This window comes from Rattus norvegicus, chromosome 17 (genome assembly GCF_036323735.1).
Source record: "Rattus norvegicus strain BN/NHsdMcwi chromosome 17, GRCr8, whole genome shotgun sequence".
Taxonomy (NCBI): Eukaryota; Metazoa; Chordata; class Mammalia; order Rodentia; family Muridae; genus Rattus; species Rattus norvegicus.
The window spans coordinates 60,320,697-60,336,370 of record NC_086035.1 but is presented as its reverse complement, the minus strand read 5'-3'; the positions used below and the strand labels follow the sequence as shown (position 1 = coordinate 60,336,370).

The window sequence follows — 15,674 nt, the reverse complement described above, 5'->3', positions numbered from 1 at the left end:
AGAGTTTTGTGGGATGGAGCTCTGTCTGCCCTCTGTCACTGTCTTACAGCTGTGTCTCTGAAGATTTGCAGCTCTGTTACCAGATGCTAGAGAGCCTTCACTAACTAATGTTACTAATGAGTCTCCCAACTGCCCTAAAGATTTACAGTGTTAGGTTTATACTGTAGACATTACTCTTACTTGGGTTATTTCATTGTTTTGTTAGATTCAGAACCGGAAGCCTGACTGCTAAATCCTTGATCATGGCCATTGTCTCCCGAAATAACAGCCACTGATAATGGTTACATGGTTTGTAGACTGCCTCCATGTTTGGGAAAACTCGCCCAAGTAGAGATCGATTTATTGTTTTCCTCACTATGTATGCTCACATTAGGCAATGACTTTGCAGGGAACTGTGTCGATGGATGAATTAAGTCAGTTTTTGCTTTACGAGAAATCAAAAGCTCCTCGGGCTGGTGAGATGGCATACAAGTAAATGTGCTTGCTGTGTAAGCCTGAGGAGCCAAGTTAGATCCCTGGAACGCAGGGTGAAAGAATCGAGTCTCCATAGTTGTCCCGTGACTCCCGTGTGTGTGTGTGTGCTATAGCGTTCGTGTATCTTACATGCACAACACAGACATGCACACAGCCACACATGCATGCACAGTACAGACACACAGATGTACATAGCCATCGTTACCATCCCATCTTCCTGCAGGTACTTGTAGTTCTGTGATCGGCCACTGGAGGTCAGCAGTGCTACAGAAGCATTGAGTGTAGTCCGGGTAGACGTGAGCACTCTGCACTTAGACCTTCATGTAGTTCACTGTTTCCACGTGATCAATGCCAGGAAAACCTGATCCAGTGTGATATATAGAAGCAAGGTACAACTGGAATGGTGAAATTTCAAAAATAAGCCTTTTTAAAGGAGGGCTGTAATGGTCCTGTTGGGAATTGTAAATGCCTCAGGTGCATTCGATACTGCGTTATGTTCCTGGCATCCAGGCCTCTTTCTTTTTTATGGAAAGATGGATTGAACTTCAATCTAAGAATATCCAGTAATCCCTCTCAGGACGTACTGTGACAGCTGGTATTTTTGTGTTGTAGTAAATCGGTTCCATACAACAGTTAGCAATAATTACGACTGTGTTCTGACAAATTCCAAAGCATTTCAATCAATTTAGCCAAGGAAAATAACATTATTACACAAAAATTTAACCCAATTTGAAACTTAAATCCAGCAATACTGCTTCATGCCACAAAACGCTGAGCATTTTCCTGGTTAAGGTTCCCTATCAAACCTTTTAATAATTCATACACTTGCGCTATTCTAGGAGGATAAGTGTGTTGTATAATATCTTCTTAGACGATTATTACTTTTTGATAAACACAGCCTGGGACAAATTTAACCTTGACGGTTCCTCATGAAAAAAAAATGAGAAATGCTAATTCCTTTCATGTGTGGTAACACTGGCTTAAAAGTTGTTTTGAAGTGGGATATCAGGTTTTTTGTCAATATTCCTGCAATGAGGACCATCCCACATTTTGCTTTTTTTTTTTTTGATAAAAGTATAAATTGGATTATGTGACATGTAGTTCGTAAATGTGAAACACTGTGAGTTCTTTAGGCCACGGAAAGGTGGGGTTAGCATAGAGTATATGTGTTTCTGTGTTTGTGGTGACTGCCACGCAAAGTCTGACTTCTCGTGTCTGAAAGAGCTAAGTTATATGTACACAGACATGTGAAAAGCACCATATCTGCTTACATCATAAAGAGGTATTACCCTAAAGTGGAAGTGTGTGTGAATACACTTTATACATTTTCAATGGTTTTCTTTCTTTCCTGTTAGAAAAATAAAAGTCTGTTAACAATGTATTCTTTAAATTAGCAGCGGTCTTTCTGGAGTTCTGTTTGCTTTGAATTACTTCATCTGTCCCCTTGCTTTATACAAGGAATACTTTTATGCAGTTAAATGTTAATCCTGATTAGAATAATTTATGAGGCCACAGCAAAGTTTCCTTGTAAGATTTTTGGAGAAAAGGCAGTATCTAAGCTGGGCATGAGTGAGGCCTGGCTCGCCCTCTCCTTTTCAGTTTTAATTTTTAGCTCAGTGAGTTATATTTTTGCTTGGAATTTAAATAACTGCCGTCCTATTTTTAATTAGCGCGTTTCTCTGTATGGGTGTGTAGTATGAGCGGTCTGTGTTTGCCTTTGTGATAATGGGGAGCAGATGGGAAGACATCACAGCAGGTAGTCAAGTCCAAGAAAGTCTATTTGATGGTGGATTTTCCTTTTAAATATCAGTTTTCACTTTGACAATTAAAGTGCTAATTTAGAAGGCTTTACTGGAATTTTACAGCTGTATCTTTCTCAAGCAGAAGCTGGCAAGCTCGTTCGCCGTTATTCTGTAATACGAATCAGCAATTCAGAGTCTTTAGGAATCGAAGTGAGTGGTTTTCCAGTGTTTACAGCGCCTGTTTTCCTTGTTGTCTTTAATATATGTTAAAATATGCTTTTAAGGGACGGAGTTTGCTGTATGGCAAATCGGGGGAAAATGTACTAAAATGCTTTGTATAGTTATGATTTCAGCAAAAATGTAAATGATGTGTATTTTCCGTTGTTAGTCTGCAGTGATCCAAATTTAAAACACATGGCGGCTCGTTCTTAGGCGCTAGGCTGGGTGGTTTGTAATCTCCCTGCCTTCTTTCATGTTTTAACTTTTTAATTGTATTGCCTGAATTACAGAAATAAACTACCACACAGCCAGCTTTCATGTTTGTTTACTCCGTGCAAGGCATTGCCGCATGTCCCGACACGTTTACTTATCGTGCAGTTCTGAGTTATTATCTTCATTTGCATATAAGGAAATTAAGGCTTAATAAGATTAAATAAGTTACCCAAGATCACAGAGCCAGCAGGCTTAGAGGGAAAGCCGGAGCTGACCTTGCACAGCTTTTGCAGGCTATCTCCTTCCTGCTTATTGTGAGATAACCTTAGGCTAGTCATCGAAAAGCTGTATTTTTCAGGGTAGAACCCAGCTTACTTTTTACGAAAAGAAGGTTTAGCTTGGGTTGTTAGTGCTTCTGTGAGTTGTATCAGTGCCTTGATTCTGACTGAGTAACTTTGTCAAGGATACGCTCAGCCCGGGGTAGACAGCTTTGCAGGTGTTATACTGGGATGAACTCTGAGGTAGCTACAGAATTGTAGCTTGCTAGGGACTCCGATAGCGTCTGTTAGACATTGGGAAATATAGCTAGGATTAGAGTAAGAGAGGGAGGAAATGGCTACATACACTCTTCTGAAAGCACAGAGCACATCTGACCAGCAGCCCCCAGCAAATGTCACAGTGTTTTAGAAGCCTCGACACATGCAGAAGCAGTAGTATGCTTTCTGTTAGAAGTGATGTCAGAATCAGAAACTCTCCTGTTAAATATCAGCCTGTCACTGCAGAAAAAAAAGTTCTCCAGAAGAATTATGATTGCCCTGGTATAGTGCTAAATACACATTTTAAATTAGTTATAGGGTGTTTGATTTACTGACACTTGCTTTTTTATATACATATAAATGTTTAAATGTTTCTTTTCTTCTTAGGAAGGGCTCGTAGGACAACTCTTGGGTGAAGCACGGCTGCAGTCCATTAAATTTCCTGGAGCTTCCTGAGACAAGATCGTGGAGGGCGGCCACACACCCGCAGCCTGCATCATGCCAGCACTGGCCACAGGATCTGCCTGCGACACGGGTACGAGAAGCCAAGGGGCCGATTTTCCCTATATTCTTACATCAGTGTTATTCGCAGTGACTGACATTTTGGGTACAAGTAAACCACATTTATCTTCCGGTGGCCAACATAAAACCAGTCCCAGTAAGGTCTGAGCTAGACGGAAGTGACCGTGGGGTAATCAGACTGCTTCCTGCTCCAGGCGGTAGTGGCGATATGTGCCCGAGCCTTTGTCCTGCTTTTGGAACAACATTGTGCATTTAATTGTTTAAAGTGAAGTGTTTGAGAAGACCCAGTGTCCTGGCAAATACCGTCATACCCGTCCGCACTGCCATCGCTTTGTTTTAACAGCAGATGTGACTTTTTGCCATACTTCCTTCTGACCTCTTCCTTTCTATTCTATTTATCTGTTTTTATTCTCTTTATCAGTCACTAGGGGTAAAAACGAAATCTGAATTCCCTATTCGTCCTTAAGAATTTATACTGGGAGGAGGGGCAGTGAGCGGGATGTAAAGTGAATAAATAAATAAATGATAAAAAGGTCTCTGGTACGTTCTAGACTGTTCTCCCCCTCCTCCCCAGTTTGCACATTTCCATTCATTCTGCTGGCTCTCAGGGCCTCTCTCCTGACTCCCCACACCTGATCCCGGTCCCCTTTACCCTCACCTCTCCTGCCTGGGCCCCTCCCTCCTCCTGCCTCCCGTGATTGTTTGCTTCACCCTTCCAGGTGGCATTGAGGCTTCCTCACTTGGGCCCTTCTGCTGGTTAACCTTCTTTAGTATTTAGTACTGTAGATTGTGTCCTAGATATTCTGCGCTTTTTTTTTTTTTTTTTGTCTAATATCCACTCTTTTGGCTTAATATCACTGAGGGAGTATATACCATTCATGTCCTTTTGGGTCTGACTTGCCTCACTCAGAATATTTTCTAGTTCCATCCATTTGCCTGCAAAACTCGTGATGCGCTTGTTCTTACTGGCGGAATAGTATTCTATAGTAGATGAACCACATTTCCTGTCTCCATTCTTCCATTGTGGGACAACTGGGTTGTTTCCACCGTCTGGCTGTCACAGATAGGGCTGCTATGAACAGAGAGGAGCATGTGTCCTGTGGTATGGTGGGGCATCTTTTGGGTGTATGCCCCAAAGTGGTATAGGTGGGTCTTCAGGTAGATATATTTCCAGTTTTCTGAGGAACCTCTTGATGCCCACAGTGATTGAACCAGTTTGCAATCCCACCAGCAATGCAGTGTTCCTCTTTCTCTTTCTCCACATCCTTGTCAACATCTGCTGTCACCTGAGTTTTTGAGCTTAGCCATTCTGATTGGAGTAAGGTGGAACCTCAGGGTTGTTTTAGCTTGCATTTCCCTGATGAGTAAGGACTTTGAACATTTCTTTAAGTGCTTCTCAACCTTTTGAGATTCCTCTTTTTAGCTCTATAAACCATTTTTCGATTGGGTTGTTTAGTTTTTCAGAGGTTAGCTTCTTGATTTCTTTATATATTTTAGATATTAGCCCTCTATCGGATGTGGAGTTAGTGAAGATTTTTTTTTCCCAATCTGTAGGTTGCTGATTTGTCTATTGATTATATCCTTTATCTTACAGAAGCTTTTCAGCTTCCTGAGGTTCCATTTATCAATTCTCGATCTTAGAGCCTGAGCCATTGGAGTTCTGTTTAGAAAATTTCCCCTGTGCCAGTGAGTTCCAGGCTGTTTCCCACTTTCCCTTCTGTTAGATTCAGTGTATCTGGTTTTATGTTGAGGTCCTTGATCCACTTGAACTTGATCTTTGTGCAAGGTGATAAGTATGGATCTGTTTTCACTTTTCTATATACTGACTGCCAGTTAGACCAGCACCATTTATTGAAGATACTTTCTTCTTTCCATTATATATTTTTTTTGCTTTTTTTGTGTGTCAAAGATCTAGTGTCTGTAAGTGTGTGGTTTTATTTCTGGGTCTTGAATTCTATTCCCTTGATCAACCTGAGTCTCTGTACGTGTGGTTTTTGTGACTATTGCTCTGTAGCACAGCTTGACGTCAGGGATGGTGATTCCCCCAGAAGCTCCTTTATTGTTAGGAATTGTTTTCGCTATCCTGGGTTTTTTGTTTTTTTCATATGACATTGAGAATTGTTGTTTCCCTGTCTGTGAAGAATTGAGTTGGAATTTTGAGGGGGATTGCATTGAATCTGTAGATTGCCTTTGGTAGGATGACCATTTTTACAATGTTAATCCTATCAATCCAGGAGCATGGGAGATCTCTCTATTTTCTGAAGCCTTTTTACTGTTTCTTTCTTGAGAGACATAGATCGTTCGCTTGTTTGGTTAGAGTTACCCCAAGATATTTTATATTATTTATGACTATTCTGGAGGGTATTGTTTCCCCCATTTTTTTCTTAGCCTGTTTATCATTTGTTTGACTTAATTTTGTATCTACCCACTTTGAAGTTGTATATCAGCTATAGAAGTTCTCTGGTAGAATTTTTGGGGTCCCTTATCATATCATCCACAAATAGTGATAACTTGAATTCTTCCTTTCCAATTTGTGTCTCCTTGATCTTCTGTTTTCTTATTGCTCTAGCTAGAACTTTGGGTACTATATTGAATCAATAGGGCGAGTAGGCATCCTTGTCTTGCCCCTGATTTTAGTGGGGTTGCTTCAATTATCTCTCCATGTAATTTTATATTGTTTGTTTGCTGTATCTTGCTTTTATTATGCTTAGGTATGTGCCTTGAATTTCTGATATCTCCAATACTTTTAACATGAAGGGGTTGTATTTTGTCAAATGCTTTTGCAGTATCCAAAGAGATGATCGTGTGATTTTTTTCTTTGAGTTTTGTTATATAGTAGATTATGTTAATGAATTTTTGTATGTTGAATCAACCATGCATCCCTAGGATGAAGCCTACTTGATTGTGGTGAATGATGGTTTTGATGTGTTTGTATTCAGTTTTCTAGAATTTTATTGAGTATTTTTGCAGCGATATTCATAAGCAAATTGGTCTGAACTTCTCTTTCTTTGTTGGGCCTTTATGTGGTTTAGGTATCAGAGTAATTGTGGCTTCATAGAATGAATTAGGTAGTGCTTCTTCTCTTTCTAATTTATGGGATAGTTTGAGCAGTATTGGTATTAACTCTTCTTTGAAGGTCTGGTAAAATTCCTCAATAAAGCTATCTGGCCCTTGAGTTTTTGTTGTTGTTGTTGTTGTTTTGATTGGGAGGTTTTTGACAACATCTTCTATTTCCTTATTGGATATGACCTGTTTAGATAATTTTCCTGCTCTTGGTTTAACTTTGATATGTTGTATCTGTCTAGAAAAATCATCCATTTCATCTAGACTTTCCAGTTTTATTGAGAATAGGCTTTTGTAGTAGAGTCTGATGATTTTTTGAATTTCCTCAGTTTCTTCTGTTTTGTCTGTCTCCCTTTTCATTTCTGATTTTGAATACTATCTCTATGCCCCTTAGTTAGTTTGGCTAGGGGTTTGTCTATCTTGTTGATTTTCTCAAAGAACCAGCTTTTGGTTTTGTTGTTGTTGTTTTTTTTTGTGTGTGTGTGTGTGTGTGTGTGTGTGTGTGTGTTCTCTTTGTTTCTATTTGGTTGATTTTGTCCATGAGTTTAACTATTTCCTGCCATCTATTCCTCTTGGGTATGTTTTCTTAATTTTGTTCTAGGGTTTTCCGGTATGCTGTTAGGTTGCTTGTGGCTCTCTCCAATTTCTTTAGGAGGGCACTTAATGTTCTGAGTTTTCCTCGTAAGCAGTTTAGCACTGCTTTCATTGTGTCCCATAAGTTTGGGTATGCTGTATCATCATTTCCACTGAATTCCAGGAAGTCTTTAATTTCTTTCTTTATTTCTTCCCTGACCAATATATCACATAGAGTTGTTCAGTTTCCATGCGTTTGTGGGTTTTCTGTTGTTTTTGTTGTTATTGAAGTCTAGCCTTAGTCAGTGGTGATCTGATACAATCCATGTGATTATTTCAATCCTCGTGTATCTGTTGAGGCCTGTTTTGTGGCAGGTTGTTTGGTCAGTTTTGGAGACTGTACCATGAGGTGCTGAGAAGAAGGTATATTCTTTTGTTTTATGGTGAAATCTTCTGTACATATCTGTTAAATCCATCTGGTTCACAACTTCTCTTAGTTTCACTGTGTCTCTGTTTAGTTTCTGTTTCAATGACCTGTCCACTGGTGAGAGTGGGGCGTTGAAGTCTCCCACTATTATTTTGTGGGGTTCAGTGTGTCTTTTGAGCTTCAGTACAGTTTCTTGTACAAATGTTGTCCCTGCATTTGGGCCATATATGTTCAGAAACTAGACTTTCTCTTGGTGTATTTTTTCTTTGGTGAATGTGCAGTGTCCTTCCCCATCTCTTTTGATAACTTTTCGTTGAAACTCTATTTAATTGAATATTGAAGTGGCAACTCCTGCTTTTTTCTTGGGACCATTTGCTTGGAAGACTTTTCTCCAGCCTTTTATTCTCAGGTAGTATCTGTCTTTGTCATTGAAGTTTGTTTCTTTTATGCTGCAAAATGCTGGATCCTGCTTATGTATCCAGTATTATTGGGGAATTGAGTTTTGAGAGATGTTAAAAACAGGTGATTGTTGTTCCTGTTTTATGTTTGTTTTTGTAGGTAGCATTATGTGCATGATTGTCTGCTTTTGGCTTTGTTTTGAGATGCTTAATATCTTGTCTTTTCTTTAGTGTAGGTACCCTTCTTATGTTGGAGTTTTCTTTCTAGAATCCTCTATAGGACAGGATTGATTGATAGATAATGTTTAAATTTGGTTTTGTCTTGGAATATTTTGGTTTTTCCATATACGATGATTGAGAGTTTTGCTGGGTATAGTAGTCTAGACTGGTATTTGCATTCTTTTAAGAACTACATGACCTCTGTCCAGGCTCTTCTGGCTTTTAGGGTGTCTATTGAGAAGTCTGATGTAATTTTGATAGGTCTGTCTTTATATATTACTTGGTCTTTTCCCCTTACAATTTTTAGTGGTTTTTTTTTTTTTTTTGGTTCTGTGCATTTAGTGTTTTGATTATTTATATGAAGAGAGGACTTTTTTTCTGGTTCAGTCTATTTGGTGTTCTATAGGCTTCATGTACATTTATGGCCATATCTTTCTTTAGGTTGGGAAAGTTTTTTTCTATGCTTTTGTTGAAGATGTTTTCTGGTCCTGTGACCTGGGCATCTTTTCTCCCTTGCATTCCTATTATTCTTAGTTTTGGTCCTTTTATTGTGCCCAGGATTTCATGGATGTTTTAGGTTATGAGTTTTTTACATTTTGTATTTTCTTTGACGATTGTTTCATTATCTTCTAAGGTATCTTCTACACCGAGATTCTCTCTTCTATCTCTTGTATTCTTTTGTTGATACTTGCATCTTTAGCTACTGACTTTTCTAGGTTTTCCATTTCAGGGTTGCCTCCATTTATCTTTTCTTTATTGTTTCTACATCCACTTTTAGGTCTTGGACTGCGTTGTTTAATTCCTTCCCCTGTTTGATTGTGTTTTCCCGTATTTCTTTAAGGTATTCATTTGTTTCCTCTTTAAGGGCTTCTACCTGTTTACCTGTGCTTTCCTGATTTCTTTCAGTGAGTTATTTATATCCTCCTTAAAGGACTCTATTATCTTTAAGATTTTAGGTCAACATCCTGGTTTTCTGGTGTGTTGGTGTATCCAGGGCTTGCTGTGGTGGGAAAACTGGATTCTGATGGTCCCAGAGTATATTGGCTTCTGTTGTTTATGGTCTTTTTTTTTTTTTTTTTCCTTTTTTCTTTTTTTCAGAGCTGGGGACCAAACCCAGAGCCTTGTGCTTGCTAGGCAAGCACTCTACCACTGAGCTAAATCACCAACCCCTGTTGTTTATGGTCTTACTCTTGCCTTTTGCTTTCTGGCTATCCCTGGTGTTAACTGGTCTGGGTGTCTCTGTCTGGAGTCTGCCTCCTGTGTCCCAGGTTTGCTGCAGGTCTCCTGGGAGGTCTGTGGCCCTGGCTGTAGCAGACCTCCTGGGGTGGGGGGGAGGTGCTTCAGACTGTGGGGTCTTTTGTTTTATGCTACAGATTAGGCCATCTATTTTTACTTTTTGCAGCATGTGGGACTGAAGCTAGACTCGACTCCTCTGCTACTCGACTTCTGAACTATATCCCTAGCTCTGTTCTTTAACTGTGATAGCAAGTGTTATTTCTTGGAGGGCTATGTGTATGGAGTGTATGAATGTCTACTGTGATGTATGTGTGTATTCACATTTTGCCCTGCACTTCTATATCATCTCCTAAATTATCTCTTGAGTCGTGCTGTTTCACATGACTTTATGATGTCACGGACCACAGTGCTACAAAGAGAAGTTTAACTGTTATAAATATTTGACCAGGAAAGAGGTATGGATTTAATGGCTTGTTAAGCCTGCTAAGCACATGTGGAGTACATTGAAACTCCCAGTCTCCATAGTTTTGCCTGTGTTATGTATGTTTTGTCTTTGTACTTGTAGTCATCTGACAGGAAAACCATGGTGTGCTAAGTGGTAAAGGTGGATTGTTCCTTCTGTGGAACAGATAGATATCCATGCTTCGCTGTGCTTTGCTGTATGAGATTTATCTATTCAAACCCATTTTCCACCATTGCATTGTTTTACCATGTTTTAATTTATTTTCAGAATTTCTCATTTTACATTTTATATATTAATATTTTTGGCCATTCTAGTTGTCTTTTTTTGTCCACTTGTCTTTTTTTTTTTTTAAATCTTCCTTTTAACTAGTCCCATTTCTTTTTTAGAGTTGAGAATCATATAATTACGTCTTGGTTATTGCCTTTCTCTTTTCAGCTTAAGTACGTCTCTCTTGTCCAAGATTTCTTTTAATAAATTTAAAGATTTGTTTTTACACATGGAATTTTAATCTGGCTGTAGTTTGAATGCAGAATGGAGCAGAGATCTAACCTTTTCTCACAGATTGTCAATCATCTTAGAATGAATGGCCCTGTAGTCCATTCTTTCTACTAAGTTCATAGTTTTTCCTTTACTGTAAAGGAGCACCATGCATATTCTTGATTTTCTTTCTGGATTATATTGATCTGTTGATCTTCATCTTTTTTAAAAATGGTTATTTTGTTTATTTACATTTCACATGTTCTGCCCCTTCCCAGTTTCCCTTCCATAAGCCCCCTATCCCCTTCTCCCTCCTCCCTCCTCCTTCCGCCCTCCTCCCTTCCTGCCTCCACTCAGCACTACCTCTGTTTCCCTATCCTCGTTCATCGAGCCTCTACAGGACAAAGGGGCTCCTCTCCCAACGGTGCCAGATAAGGCAGTCCTTTGCTACATATCCAGCTGGAGCTATGGGTGCCTCCTGTATGTTCTTTTGTTGATGGTTTAGTCCCTGGGAGTTTTGGGGTTCTGGTTGGTTGATACTGTTGTTCTTCCCATGAGGTTGTAAACCCCTTCAGCTCCTACAGTCCCTGCCCTAACTTCCCCATAGGGGTCCCCGTGCTCAGTCCAAAGTTTGACTGTATATATCTACATCTGTATTGGTCTAGCTCTGGCAGAGCCTCTTAGGGGACAGCTTTACAGAGCTCCTGTCAGCAAATACTTCTTGACATCAGCAATAGTGTCTGGGTTTGATGTCTGCAGTTGGGATGGATCCCTATGTGGGGCAGTCTCTGGAAGGCCTTTCCTTCAGTTTCTGTTCCACCCTTTTGTCCCTGCATTTCCTTTTGACAGGAAGGATTCTGGGTTAATAGTTTTGAGGTGGGCAGGTGGCTCCATCCCTCAACTGGGGGCCATGCCTATTCACTGGATATGCTCTCTACAGGTTCTATCACCCCTTCATTGGGTATTTTGGCTAAAGTCCTCCATTTTGGGTCCTGGGACCTCTTGGGTCCCTGGCATGTGGGAATTTCTAGTGACCATCCCCAGGTCCCCATCCCCCACTACTACAAAATTACTTTCAAATTCCTGACCCTCTGTACATCTCCCCCATCCTCCCATATCTGAGCTGGCGCCCATTTTCCCTCCCCTTCCTCTTTCTTTCCCAGATCCCTGTGCTTCCCAGAGATTATTCTCTTCCCCCAATTAAAGTACTATAGCATTTTCACTTTGGTGTGATCTTTTTTCTTCTTGAGTTTCATATGGTCTATGAGTTGTATCACAGGTATTCCAAGCTTCTTTTTGGCTAATATCCACTTATCAGTGAGTGCATACCACATGTGTTCTTTTGTGACTGGGTTACCTCACTCAGGATGATGTTTTCAAGTTCCATCCATTTGCCCACAAATTTCATGAACGCATTGTTTTTAATAGCTAAGTAGTATTCCATTGTGTAAATGTACCATATTTTCTGTATCCATTCCTCCTTTGAAGAACAGCTGGGTTGTTTCCAGCTTGCAGTGATTATACATAAGGCTGCTATGAACACGGTGGAACATGTGTCCTTGTTATATATGGGAGCATCTTTTAGGTGTATGCCCTGGTGGGGTGTAGCTGAGTCCTGAGGTGGAACTATGTCCAATTTTCTGAGGAACCTCCAGACTGATTTCCAGAGTGGTTGTAGCAGCTTGCAATCCCACCAGCAGTGGAGGAGTGTTCCTCTTTCTCCACATCCTCGCCAGCATCTGCTGTCACCTGAGTTTTTGATCTTAGCCATTCTGACTCAGGATTGTTTAGATTTGCATTATCCTGAGGACTAAGGATGCTGAACATTTCCTTAAGTACTTCTCAGCCATTTGAGTTTCCTCAGGTGGAAATTCTCTGTACCCCATTTTTTAAAAATAAAGTTATTTGGTTCTCTGGAGTCTAACTTCTTATGTTCTTTATATATTTTGTATATTAGCCCTCTATTGGATAAAGTGTTGGTAAAGATCTTTTCCCAATCTGTGGATTGCTGTTTTTTCCAGTGTCCTTTGCCTTACAGAAGCTTAGGAATTTTATGAGGTCCCATTTGTCAATTCTTTTTTTTTTTTTTTTATACCCCTATTGCCTGTGGTTATTCTTTTTTTTTTTATTCTTTTTTTTTAATTAACTTGAGTATTTCTTATATACATTTTGAGTGTTATTCCCTTTCCCGGTTTCCGGGCAAACATCCCCCTCCCCCCTCCCCTTCTTTATGGGTGTTCCCCTCCCAACCCTCCCCCCATTGCCGCCCTCCCCCCATAGACTAGTTCACTGGGGGTTCAGTCTTAGCAGGACCCAGGGCTTCCCCTTCCACTGGTGCTCTTACTAGGATATTCATTGCTACCTATGGGGTCAGAGTCCAGGGTCAGTCCATGTATAGTCTTTAGGTAGTGGCTTAGTCCCTGGAAGCTCTGATTGCTTGGCATTGTTGTACTTTTGGGGTCTCGAGCCCCTTCAAGCTCTTCCAGTTCTTTCTCTGATTCCTTCAATAGGGGACCTATTCTCAGTTCAGTGGTTTGCTGCTGGCATTCGCCTCTGTATTTGCTGTATTCTGGCTGTGTCTCTCAGGAGCGATCTACATCCGGCTCCTGTCGGTCTGCACTTCTTTGCTTCATCCATCTTGTCTACAATTCTTGATCCTACAGTATAAGCCATTGGTGTACTATTCAGGAAAATTTCCTTGTGTTCGAGATTCTTTCTCACTTGCTCTTCTATTAGATTCATCATGTCTGGTTTTATGTGGAGGTCCTTGATTCACTTGGACTTGAACTTTGTACAAGGAAATAAGAATGGGTCAATTCGCATTCTTCTACATGGTAACCACCAGTTGAACCAGCACCATTTGTTGAAAATGCTGTCTTTTTCCACTGGATAGTATTAGCTCCTTTGTCAAAGATCAAATGAACATAGGTGTGTGGGCTCATTTCTGGGTCTTCAATTCTATTCTATTGATCTACCTGCCTGTCTCTGTAACACTACCATCCAGTTTTTATTACTATTGTTCTGTAATACAGCTTGATTTCAGGGATGGCAATTCCCCCCAGAAATTCTTTTACTGTTGAGAATAGTTTTTGCTATCCTGGGCTTTTTTGTTATTCCAAATTAATTTGCAAATTGCTCTTTCTAACTTTGTGAAGAATTGAATTGGAATTTTGTTGGTGATTTTATTGACTCTATAGATGGCTTTTGTCAAAATGGCCATTTTTTTCTATATTAATCCAGCCAATCCATGAGCATTTCAGATCTTTCCATCTTCTGAGATCTTCAGTTTCTTCAGAGATTTGAAGTTCTTGTCATACAGATCTTTCACTTGCTTGGTTAGAGTCACACCAAGGTATTTTATGTTATTTGTGACTATTATGAAGGGTGTCGTTTCCCTAATTTCTTTCTCAGCCTGTTTATCCTTTGAGTAGAGGAAGGCTACTGATTTGCTTGAGTTAATTTTATTTTTCTATCCACTTTGCTGAAGTTGTTTACAGGTTTAACAGGGCTCTGGTGGAATTTTTGGGGTACTTAAGTATACAATCATATTATCTGCAAAGAGTGATATTTTGACTTCTTCCTTTCTAATTTGTATCCCTTTGACCTCCTTTTGCTGTCTGATTGCTCTGGCTAGAACTTCAAGAACTGTATTGAATAAGTAGGGAGAGAGTGGGAACCCTGGTCTAGTCCCTGATTTTAGTGGAATTGCTTCAAGTTTCTTTCCATTTAGTTTAATGTTAGCTACCTGTTTGCTGTATATGGCTTTTACTATGTTTAGGTATGGGCCTTGAATTCCTATTCTTTCCAGGACTTTTATCATGAAGGGGTGTTGAATTTTGTCAAATGTTTTCTCAGCATCTAATGAAATCATCTTGTGTTTTCTTTGACTTTGTTTATATAGTGGATTACGTTGATGGATTTCCATATATTGAACCATCCCTGCATCCCTGGGATGAAGCCTACTTGATCATGATGGATGATCATTTTGATGTGTTCTCGGATTTGGTTTGTGAGAATTTTATTGAGTATTTTGGCATCAATATTCATAAGGGAAATTGGTCAGAAGTTTTTTTTCTTTCTTAGGAATTTTTGTGGTTTATGTATAAGCAAAATTGTGGCTTTGTAGAATGAATTGGGTAGTTAGTACTCCGTCTGGTCTATTTTGTGGAATAGTTTGAACAGTATTGGCATTAGGTCTTCTATGAAGGTCTGAAAGAATTCTGTACTAAACCCATCTGGTCCTGGGCTGTTTTTGGTTGTGAGACTTTTAATAACTGCTTCTATTTCTTTAGGAGTGATGGGATTGTCTAGATGGTTTATCTGATCCTGATTTAACTTTGGTACCTGGTATCTGTCTAGAAAATTGTCCCTTTCATCCAGATTTTCCATTTTTGTTGAGTATAGGCTTCTGTAGTATGATCTGATGATTTTTTAATTTCCTCAGTTTCTGTTAAGTCTCCCTTTTCATTTCTGGTTTTGTTAATTTGGATATCGTCTCTGTGTTTTCTCATTAGTCTGGCTAATGGTTTATCTATCTTGTTGATTTTCTCACAGAACCAGTTCCCGGTTTCGTTGATTCTTTGTATAGTTCTTTCTCTGTCTACCTGGTTGATTTCAGCGCTCAGTTTAATTATTTTCTTCAGTCTACTCCTTCTGGGTGTATTTGCTTCTTTTTGTTCTAGAGCTTTCAGGCTGCTAGTGTATGCTCTCTCCAGCTTCTTTTTGCAGGCACTCAGAGCTGTGAGTTTTCCTCTTAGCACTGCTTTCATTGTGTCCCATAAGTTTGGGTATCATTTTCATTAAATTCTAAAAAGTCTTTAATTCTTTTTCTTTATTTCTTCCTTGACCACATTGTCATTGAGTAGAGAGCATTGTTCAGTTTCCTTGTAGATGTGGGCTTTCTGTTGTTTTTGTTATTGAAGACCAGCCTTAGTCCATGGTGATCTGCTAGGATGCATGGGATTATTTCAGTCTTCTTTTATCTGTTGAGGCCTGTTTTGTGACTGATTATATGGTCAGTTTTGGAGAAAGTACCATGAGGTGCTGAGAAGAAGGTATATTCTTTTGTTTTAGGATGAAATGGTCTATAGATGTCTGTTAAACCCATTTGGT

At 39.6% G+C, this 15,674-nt stretch overlaps 1 protein-coding gene across 7 annotated transcripts in view; it reads left to right on the top strand.

The window, feature by feature from the left end:
* Mpp7 (MAGUK p55 scaffold protein 7) overlaps positions 1–15,674 on the top strand; it is a 266,719-nt gene that overhangs the window by 65,444 nt on the left and 185,601 nt on the right. For 5 of the 7 annotated variants that reach the window (XM_039095743.2, XM_039095742.2, XM_063276475.1 and 2 more), the window contains one exon: positions 3,572–3,719. In XM_039095743.2, coding sequence (XP_038951671.1) covers positions 3,683–3,719 — 37 coding nt within the window. In that variant the 5' untranslated portion in view covers positions 3,572–3,682. Of the gene's footprint in view, positions 1–2,358; positions 2,427–3,569; positions 3,720–15,674 lie in introns of those variants that run through there. The other 2 variants (XM_063276474.1, NM_001100575.1) reach the window with 2 other exon arrangements.